We start from the raw sequence: 10,642 nt of genomic DNA on the forward strand, positions 1-10,642 counted from the left end.
CTGTCTCTCTCTCTCTGTTTCTCAAGGAGGGATTTTGTTTAGATATAGATAAGAGGGAGAAGAACATACTTCATTCTTTCTTTCTTGTCCTTCTAAAGTTCTATCTGCCGAGATTCTTGTAGGCGTGCTTCTTCTCGATCTTATCTGCGTGGGGGTGTATGTACACCCTCTCCCGTGCTTGTGTGTATGTATGTATTCTTAGCAGCGGCAGCATCAGCATCGTCGATTGAGTTTTCTTCTCCTTTGGATGAGTCTTCTTTCCTCTCTTTCACGGGCTTTCTTTCCTTTCTTTTCCTTGTGTGTAAATGTGTGTCTGTTACTTTCATCACTTTTCTTAGTCGACCTCTAGCTGCGACTCGAGCAACTTCCGCATCTTCTCAACAATCCTCTGATCATTCCTCCTCGTTGTCTTCTTCTTCTTCCTCCTCCTCTTCCTCTTCTTCTCCGCCTGTCTCTCCTCAGCTTTTGGAGAAAGATTATCCTTCTCTATCTGATATGCTCCAATGTGACCTGGTGCGTGGATTTCTACCGAAAGCATCGACAGAGAAAGACACAAAAGTTGCTCGCCTAGATTCTTCTCCTTGTTTCTCCTCCATCCATACAACCTAAGTGGACTCGCAGCTATGTATACTGCTCCCTATACACCAATTTATCTACCCCCCTATATATGTATATATATGTATATGTATACATGTATATGTGTATATACCTATGTCTGTGTATCTCGTGAATGTGGGGTGATTTCGAAGACAGTTGCCTTCTTCTGTGTATCATGTTAGCTTGATAGAAAGAAAGGTTTCAAAAAGCATATAGACAATAGAACGAAGGGGTGAAAGGAGGAATGGATGTATAGTTTGTATGACTTGGGGGGTGTATCAATCGACCACCTTTTTCTTCCTCTCTACTTTGAGGAATGCAAAGACTTCCAGCAAGCTTTCTAGACAGCAGTCGAGACAGGAGAAGAAATTAAATAGGCATATCACATCGGATTTGGAGATCTCTTCGGCTCTGTCTGTTGTGTTGATCAGACTGTGCTTCTAGATGTCATTCATGTGTATACATGGGTCGATCTATATGCATGTATAGAGGTATACTCATCGGTGCACGTCAAACGAAGCGTAAAGGAAAGAGGAAGATCTTCTGTGTTCTTATCTGAAGGTAGCTCTGGATCGTAAGACGAAGATAGGAGAGTTTCCGCATTTGCTCCGATTCTCCTCACCTCATCTGCGGGGGTTGCTTATGTTTTCGACGTGTGTGTCTTCGCCTCGCCGGGCCTGTATAGAGACGTACGTGTAGGCTTTACTCGGTAGGAAGATATACGTGGATGTGTATACGCGGTAAGAAGATATAAGTGTATGTATATACTCGGTAAGAAGGATCACGTGTATGTATATACTCGCTGAGAAAGAAAGAAAGAAAGAAAATGTTGTGGGCGTGTGGATGATGTATTCAGGGAAGGTGCTTTGATCGTAAAGTTGACTCCTCTCTCTTGATTTATCTCTGTAAGTCGAGATAGCGCTTGTTGCTCTTTAGCTCTTCTTTTCCTTTGTGTGTCGTTCGGTGACACCTGACTAGGAGCACGCATCTCAAGAATAGACTGTTTCTGCGGACGTGGAGAAGATTTCTTCCCTGTCTCCTCGAGCACGCAAGTGGAGACAGAGGAGGGTGAACGTATGTATTCTCTGCGCTAAGGAAAGTTTTCCTCTTTTTCGGTCTTTATCTAGAGAAGACATATATGACGAATTGTCTTCCTTGCTATGCGCGTGTATGTACGAATACGTATGTATACATACCTATACATACATACATTTCCATACATGCGTACATACATACATATGTATTCATACTTACGTACATTCTTAGGGATACACTCATACATAGTCATACGTACACACGTATACACACATACATATCCATATTCATACCTTTGTCTTGTCGGGGAGATCTACCTCTCGATCAACATCTCTCCCTCACATACATCACGTATAGAGAGCCTTACATGGAGGAAGGATAGGTAGGTTATCTCAAAGATTCAAGGGCACCTCTAGTATCTGCTTTCCTTTCTATTGCGTCTTTTCATAAAGAAAGAAGTCTTGTATGTGATACCTTTGTTTCTCCTCGCCTCGACTTGTGTATCTGTCCGAGGGTAAATCTCCATCATACCGGGAAGAGACACTGTGGGTTGTCTTTCTCTCTCTGTCTGTAATCTTCTGTAAGAGTCGTGAAGAATCGTTCTTTTTTCTCTTTTCTTCTGTGGGTTTTAGTTATGCAGCGATGGCATGCAGCAAGACAGTGTAGGGACAGTCACACAGATAAGACGGCGGTGCATGCGCATGCATGCGCGACTGAGGTCGATAGAGATTCTCAACTGGATAATAGTCGTCTTCCTTTACCTCGATATACAGCCATACCAGAAGATGAAGAATTTCGATGCTATGTAGAGAAATGCCTTCAAGAAAAAGAGAACGTCCCTGCAATGTTTCTGCCAGATCCACATGAACTTTCAGCTCTAGTGCGGTAGGTTTCATATCTCTTTCATTTCTAGGAATGAAGGATCTCTCTCTTGCCTTCTCTGTAAGGCATCCCTGTGCATCTACCTATTTCTGGCTCTCCTCTCATGCATCACTTCACTTTCTTTCTCTTCATTCATGCAGTTAAGAAGGAGTGTCGTTTCTCCAGGCATGTTATGGGTCGATTCGGATTTATACTCATGATACATCTCCCGGTATGTGTCTGTAGGTGTCTATGTATAGAGAGAGATAGCAGAGGGAGAGACTTCAAGCTCGCTCTGGAGAGAAAGAGAGAAAGAGACAGACAGAAAGAAGTAACGTCCTTTTTCCAGTGAAAAGAATCACGTCAATTCTCTCTGTCATTGGTGTGTAAGAAAGGTTCCTTATCCCGTGTTAAAATACATGCACATAGAAAAAAGAAGAAGAAGAAGGAAGAAGAAGAAACTCTATACCATTCGAGAGATGTCTTGTGAATCACGGAGCATTCAATTAGTGAGGGAGTGCATATCACAGTTGCATGCAGTGGGGAGCAGTCTTCATCTTCCTAAGGCCGGGACAGTTCGAGTTGTCGACGCTTTTTATTTCAGATGGGTTTCCTCTGTTGTTTCTGAAATTCCTAGAGTAGAAAGATCGAATCTGAAGAAGCGCTGGCCGTCTCTATGACTATGTAGAGAAAGAGTGAGAGAAAAGCATACGGACAGCCTCTTTCTATTGTCCTGGAGAACTCTAGTGGCAAGTGATTGATATACCAAAGTCTCTTGTAGCCCCAGCACTCTCTTCAAGGAGAGCATGTATATCACATATGTATGCATACATGTAGATATATATAGAGAGATGTATACAAACATATGTATGTTTATGACTGTATGCATATATATAGATATATGTATACACCAATTGTGGCGGAGTCATTATAGCCTGTGAAGAACATCGCAGGCTACGATCACCCGACTGGAGGGATGTGTGAAGACGTCCTGCGCATGGATGTGAGTGTATGTGCGGGCTGGTGTATGCAGAGCTCTCCCCATGATGTGGCGACGACAGTTTACCGTAACAGGAGCTATCGTAGGAGGTATTTTAGGTAAGAAGGAATAGAAGATTTCTGTCTTTCTTTCCTAAGACAAGAGTGAGATTTACCTTGCTTGGTAGGCATGACACGCGAAAGGGAAAGAGAAGTACGGCTGTCTTCTCATGCCAATTTCTCCGTTATGGAGAGATACTAAGGATGGCTTCCCCCGTTCTTAGAGTACGTGAGGAAGGGGAGAGGTGAAGGGCTATGCAAACTGCTTCTCTCACTACTTTCCTCGTGCTGATTGAGATGCCTTTGCATGAGCTACCAAGATGAATGAGTTGTCCATTCTAAACATGTTTATTGTGCCGTGGAAGTCTGGAGGCTTTCTCTTTTCGGTGACACATCGGGGAAACCAAGTAGATTCTCTGCATGGAGTATCAGTAGTCAGCATGCATCCATGCATGCACCTGCTTCTAGTATGAGAACGTATGTGCCATTGGAGGCGATCAATCGCGCGCGAGTCTATATGAACGAAGTGACGAGGGGAGTGGACAAGTGTAGTAAGTGTAAGAAGAGAGGAGATTCTCTGGTTCCTAAATGCTTGTGGGATTCACGCCTAGTAAGCGTAGGACGTAGGCAATAAAGGAGAAAAAGAAGAAGAAAGATATGAATGGAGAAGAAGAAAGAAGAGGTAGTTATCACGTGAAAAGGATTTGAAAGAGGTAAGGAGGAGTAGATTTCTTGTTTCTTTCAAGGGGTGAGAGGAGGAAGAACTGCTAATCTGTTTACTTCGGACATCGATTAGTAGTGATAATAGTAAGAGAAAAGGACGCTAGAAATAGCAATCAAGGGGATAGCAGAATACACATAAACATAATACAATAGGTGTCAACGGTTGAACGCGTCACCAGCTTTGTTGTTTATCGGATTTCTGTTCTGCAACTGAATCTTTAAAGATAGTTGACATGCGAGAAGGGCCGATCAGCCTTATTATCGTATTACTCGTGTGCTGGAGAGCTGCTCGGAATGTTTAACATCTCGAGGGTAAGATTGTGGATGAGTCTGCTTTGTTTAAAACTGTTTCTTCTTTGTTTATGTCTATCTCTCTATGTGAACAGCACAAGAACTCCGCAAATTCATCACCCAAGAACAGGAACCGGTTCTGAACTGTATTTTCTTTAACTTCGATACTTCCACGGCTTCGGTGGCTAGTCTTCCCCCTTCTTCACAGCTATCTAAAGCTCCCTAGTGCGCCGCGCTAGGTTTCTGTGAATAACTAACATAGGCCATGCCTGTAAGGGCGTCTCGATGAAGTGTCAGTCGGTTTTTGGGTGGGTTTTTCCAAAGGGATATCGCTTGACAACCTTGTGCGGTGGGGCAGTGTGCATTTCAGGAAGGTTCGTCGGTGCATGCATGCACGGTGTTGTCCGGTTTGCTTCGCGCGTCTTGATGATGGTTTCTTTAGTGGGCAAGCAGCAGTCTGTTGCTACGAGATGAGTTCAATGCACTTTCTCTCGGAGGAAAGAGCTTGGTCACCGGCAGCATACTGAAGACTCACCGGGCATCCCAGAGCCACCCACACCTTTTTCCAGCGAGTTTTTGACCGGACATTTATCAGGGTACGTGGATGTAACTATCTCTCCCATTGACAGGTAACCACTCTACGGAATCCAGCACGGACTAGCGAAGAGGAGCCACTGTCTCCTGCCTGGGTAGCTGAAACTCCAGGTGGAAGGGGGACTGACTCCCGCCTCTCTGGAGCGGACGGAACAAACTGCGACTCAGCGAAAATGGTGCAGACTCGAGACTTTGCTACAAGGCTTGAAAACTTGCGAGGGTTCGAAGCACCCTTCTTTATCCCTGCCTTACCTGCGGGCGAATGCAGGCACATCTGGTTCCGACGGTTTGAAGACGAAAAAATCGATGCCCATCAGATACACGAAACGTCGCTAGTTTTCAACTGCTGTTCGACACCGTAGTGAATTTCTTATCTTGAGTTCCTGACGGGTCTCCCTCAGTTAAGCTGGACAGTAAAGTCTGCGTGCAGGCAGACGAAAGCTGACTTTCTCAGAAATAGTAGCAGTACGCAGAAGTACTGCCCACAGACATCGCCTTCGACGACAGCGCTCGATGGCACTGGTTGAATTCCTCAGAAAAGAGAAAAAAATCCGGCTGCCGCAGCCGGCATCACTTTCATCGACAGAAAGAAAGATCTGCTTCGCTTTGTGCGGCTACAGCTGCACCTCGGAAGCACGAGTTCCACCCGAAAAGCCCGAGACAGCCAGGTACCGCTTTTTTAGGTCAGTCGCTTGCAGCTCCTTCACGTATAATTCTGAAGTTGGGCCGCGTCCTCCGCGGTATGTGTCTTTTGTCTTCGTACCCAGTCAAAACGTTCTATGCTGTTCTGTGGACATAGGCCTAAGCGTGGCTCTCTGAGACTAGCCAAGAGAAGGGAAAAAGCGACTCAGGCGCAGACTTCGGCAGCTGCGAAGGCTGGGGTGTTTCCGGAACACACCGCATTTGTCAATCACAGGGCAGTAGCTGCTTAGAGAAGCCCCAACCAGAAGCGTGGGGCTACTGGTTCTGTACTTGTTATACTTGCTATCCGCTAGAAAGCTGGAGCTGAGAAAAAAGTGTACGGGGGTTTTCGATTTGAACCCACCCCGGATATCACAAAAGTCAGGAGGTCTCAGGGTGAGGAGCCTGGCTCGGCGCCGACGGGAAAAACTGTAAAAGATTCTGGTCTGTCATAGACAAAGGGGCTGCCCCACGACGGCGTGCAGCCCCAACCCCACTAGAGGACGCAGCAGCAGGACATACGGCAATGGAGACTCCTCCAGGGTCTTCTGATCCTCCGGGCGGGTCGGGTGGCGAAGATGGCTTGCCCGAACCCATAGATCCGGCGGCAGAACCTCTTCAAGCGCAACTGACAGGGATCTCTTCGGACGTGCCTGGTCACAATAATCACGAAGGATCTCCACCTTCCGACGGTGCTAGCGTACTGTCAGAGGCCCAGGTGGCACCCGACACAGAAGCAGAAGAGTTTCTCTCAAGTCGGCCCTCGAAGGCAGATCTGCCAGAGGAAAGCAAGAGTGGTCTTTCTACTCCTCCTGCAAAAGAGTATGACCGGGAAGTGGCACCGACTCCCGATGGCGACGAGCAAGAGACACCGTCTTCACGTCCGGCTTTGCTGCCCGAGGTACAGTCTGAAGGAGCGAGCGACCAGGGAAGAGATGGAGACGACGTGCCCCTCGGAATCCGAACAGGTAGCATCGGTTCACAAGAGACCGTACACCGTGACACCCTGGACGGCGTGAGAGACGCCCGTGATCACGACGTCGGGTACACCGCCTCCCTCCTGTCTGCAGACAGCGCTAGCGTCCCCACCGGTGAAGAACAGGTCTGCTCCGACGATACTGCAGCTGCTGAAGGTCAAGGCTACGTCGGAGACTCCAACGGGCTCCAGTTCAATGAAATCGGAGGAACGATAAGAGATGAAGATTTGTTGTCGCGCCTCTCAGGAGATCCCAGCTGCGACTTGGCGGAAGACGACAGGTTGCCGAGAGACGGAGGTAGAAGGGATCTCGCATCTGAACGCACTCTGGGGGGCGACGAAACTCCGGTGGCTGCAGAGGAAGAGGAGGCAGTGGTTGACCCGTCCTTCGCCGAAGACTATATCAGTGACGAAGAAAAGGGGGTGGTCTTGACGCGTTCTGTCCGTTCCTCTCTGGGGAAAGTTTCCCAGTGGGGGCGAAATGCACGCTTACTTGTTCAGTTCCAAGCAGAGTTCGAGAGCGTCGGCTTGAATACAGCCGAGGCGATCAGCCACAGGGGTGCCTTTCCGCGGTTTCTAAAGAAATGGACAGGAAAGTTTAGACCTGGGGAAGAACTCTTTCCTTTCGGCCTATTCCTGGAGGCGGTGAAGCTTCCGAAAGCCCGCACAATAAACGGCCGAGAGTACTCGTATTCTGCAAAATTGCTCAGATTTCGGGATGAGCTCCTACAGGAGTTTCTGCGAGCGAATGCAACGAACCACCGCGTTCTGTGTGGCCGCATACGGCCTGTGGCGCATCGAACCGCCACAGCGAGACCGCCGAGCCGCGCTATGCAGGCAAGTCCAGTTGGTTACACGCTTTTTTTATCCCTGGTGATTCTGGCCTTCAAAGTGACTGAGGGGGGTGCCTTACGCCAGCCCGACCCACATGCTGCATGGAACTGGTTCTCTTACTACAGTCAGTGAAGGGGGGGCGAATAAACTTCCACTACAGAAGCTTCAGGCGCAGCACTTTCTCCCCCCCCGTTGCAGGTTAGCTCCCGAAGAGGGGTGGTTGGAGTACAAGCGCCAAGCATGAAACAGACTGTGGAGGCCCCATGGGGCTGAGGAGTTTGGGGCAAGAAGGCGACCCCGGAAGGTCCCTAGATTTCGCACGTTGATCGACCTGCCTCAGGATCACCTTTCCTAGCGTTCAGCTTCCAGTTTCGTACCCGCGGTATACTAGCGACCAAGGTGCCATGTGCCCACGAAACAGCTACAGAATGGCCACTCCAGCCCAACACAGCAGGAGAGTCTTGGCTGCCCGCATGAAGCACCGAGTCGCGCACCAGACACGTTGTCATATTTAAGAGAACGATTCATAATATGTCCGTTCCTTTATTGCGGTCCATCTGATGAACAGGACATATCTTTTCTTCAGCGCTGGTTTGCCTTTGAAGTTCGGTACCTGTACGAGGAGGAGAGTATGGCCGTAAAGGCCCTGAAGCCCCTGGTAGACTGCATCCTCGCTCTAGATTGTTTGATGATTTCGGAGAAGAAGGAAGTCTCCCTGGCACATCCGCAGACGCAACAGCAGGGTCTGTGCACTCTGAAAAGTCTGCGGAGTTTCTGTTCGTGCCTTAGCCGGCTTGCTATTGACGTTCTGCAGGACGAGCGTCTCGTTGAGCTAAACCACGAACCTGAGCTCCTCATCCTCGCAAGCCTTATTCGGTGGAAGGAAAAAACTGAGAGGGAGTCAAGAGGAGAAGCGACGGTGAGTGACCATCCACCGAACTCAGATATCACTACGGGCTCTCTTTGTAGGCTGGTGGAACACGGGTATGTGAACTTGCACAAGCCACGCCGCGGGAGGCTTGTGCCAGTTCTTTCCCTCGGCAAGCATCAAGGTAGCAAGGACAGTAGACAGGAGTGAAGTGTCAGGCACCAGTAAAGGTCTCCAAGTTCTCTCACACCGCGACAGAGATTTCAATCTTCGGTCTCGGCAGTCTCACTGGCCGGTCCGGGCTCTCTTGTTTGGAGAATCGTGTCCGGCAAAACGTGCATGTCGTGTACATCTAGACTCGATGAAAGTATCACCGCTTGACAGCGGGCACGCCACCTTGGAAAGGTCCGTTCTGATGCTAGACAAGGACCTGCTCCAAGCGGCAGGCTCTGTCCTGCCCGAGCTCTGGTCTCTCAGGATTTGTTAACGAAGAAAGCGAAAAACGCCGAATTCTTTGACATCGACTACCACACCCACGCCTCCTTCATCAATGCCCAGGCGGAAGACATCGCCTTCATGGCTTTAAATAAAAAAGCTGTGGCCTGTTGTCGCGACCTGATTTTTCAATTTAAGGAGCTGCGGTCTGCCATATGGAGTCGGCGTGAATGTTTGCTTCACCTGGACCCTCATTTCGAGAAAGATACCGTTTTGGTGCAGATTGTGAAATCATTTGAGCTTGCGTACTTCCGCTGTAAGCGTCTCATTCTCCGACCATCCAATCTCATCTAGTGTGGCCTCCACAGTCTGTGGCTGAACCCAACGGTCTGAATTGCGGAGCAGTGCTCGACGACAAAAGACGTACACGAGCCGCCGGAGTAGGAGCACCATGCTCGGTTGAGGGCCCGTTGGCTTGGCGGGGGTGACTGCTTCACGAAGAGAGGGGATTATTCCTTATGCACGTGTTCTCCCTGGCCCAACTGCCTGTTTTGCCAACATGAAAACCGAAGGAGTCAGGGCCTGTGGTGGGCTCGCACTTGTTTTTCTAACCGGACTGGAGTGTAATTCGATACGACGGGGCTGCCGGTCTTGCTGCTATCCCTTTTCAACCGCCTTTTGTGCGCGTAAGTCTCCATAAAGGAGAATGGCCGCGCAGTTGGCAATAAAACGTAAGAGGCATTGGCCATATATGGGAAAGACAAGAGGCGATACTAGTGTTTCTTTTTTGCTTGGCGTCGGATGTAGACGCGTTGGTCGAGCCGCTTGCTCGGCGGGGGATCTTAATCTCTGTCACGACTGCCCAACTAAAGGCGTTAGTCCGGTACACTGCAGACGCCGAAGAGAATCCGGGCACCATTTTTGCGGCTCGTTCGGCGGTGCCTGTGAGTCACGAAAGCCAAGTCACCCTTTTGGGTTAAGGGCCGGCGCCTCTAGGGCGTTTTCTCGAACAGCCGTCCACTGCCACCATAGTTCAGTGTGCTCGCGCCTGGTCCCAAGCGCCCTCTTCCGAGTCTGTCAAGTAAGTCCGATATATATGCGCGAGGGCATCACAGGTTTTTCTCCTCGCGTATTCAGCTTTCCACTTTCTCATGCACCTCACAGCCCGAAATTCATCCTGAAGCCCGCTCACAATTTCGTTTTTGGTCTGTAAGAAACTACGCCAAGTAGAAAACCCACGACGTTGAATGGTTGCTACTCGGAATGCCAATGCTTTTTCATAAGCTTGCCGTATATTATCGTTGCCAAGCCGCCTGCACAGGGGGGAAACTCCGTTGAAATGCAGAATGTGTTGCTGTTGCCGGTCAGCCAGAAAACCATTTCCCGCTTCACCAGTAAACACCTCGAAGCCTCGCGCCGACCTCAACAAACTCAGTTTCGGGTCCCTTCCCCACGTATCACTTCTTACGGAGCACGGGCGAACGAGCCTGCACCGGCTGGTCTGGTGGCGGCAGCTGCGCGAGCCGTCTGTGCAGGTCACGACAGAAGCTGTTGATCTCGCACTAGGACTCACTTCATGCAATCTGCAATCTCCCAGTTCCGAAGAGCCCTGGTGTCTCTTGAGTCGTCTCAGCCGCTGTACGTGCGCCGCGGTGTCAGTTCGAGGCCCCCTGAAGTAGAGGGGAAGCTTCCGGTCGCAGCTATCTTCA

The 10,642-nt window shown here is 49.3% G+C and overlaps 2 protein-coding genes across 2 annotated transcripts in view; both read left to right on the plus strand.

The window, feature by feature from the left end:
* CSUI_002844 (ubiquitin activating enzyme) overlaps window positions 1-5,111 on the plus strand; it is a gene marked incomplete at its 5' end in the record, with an annotated part of 5,334 nt that extends 223 nt beyond the window's left edge. The window contains 5 exons of the mRNA XM_068063043.1: window positions 339-513; window positions 1,454-1,502; window positions 2,265-2,517; window positions 3,527-3,591; window positions 4,641-5,111. Of these exons, the coding sequence (XP_067924975.1) occupies window positions 339-513; window positions 1,454-1,502; window positions 2,265-2,517; window positions 3,527-3,591; window positions 4,641-4,771 (673 nt within the window). The remainder of the gene's footprint in view (window positions 1-338; window positions 514-1,453; window positions 1,503-2,264; window positions 2,518-3,526; window positions 3,592-4,640) is intronic.
* A 3,087-nt stretch (window positions 5,112-8,198) lies between these two features.
* On the plus strand, window positions 8,199-9,287 carry CSUI_002845 (uncharacterized protein; the record flags this gene model as incomplete). Its single annotated transcript, XM_068063044.1, has 2 exons — window positions 8,199-8,549; window positions 8,976-9,287. Exons 1-2 carry the CDS (start codon window positions 8,262-8,264, stop codon window positions 9,285-9,287), a joined length of 600 nt encoding a protein of 199 aa, XP_067924976.1. The 5' UTR covers window positions 8,199-8,261.
* Between the last annotated feature and the right edge of the window lie 1,355 nt (window positions 9,288-10,642).

The sequence above is a fragment of the Cystoisospora suis genome, assembly GCF_002600585.1.
Source record: "Cystoisospora suis strain Wien I chromosome Unknown contig_1208, whole genome shotgun sequence".
NCBI lineage: Eukaryota > Apicomplexa > Conoidasida > Eucoccidiorida > Sarcocystidae > Cystoisospora > Cystoisospora suis.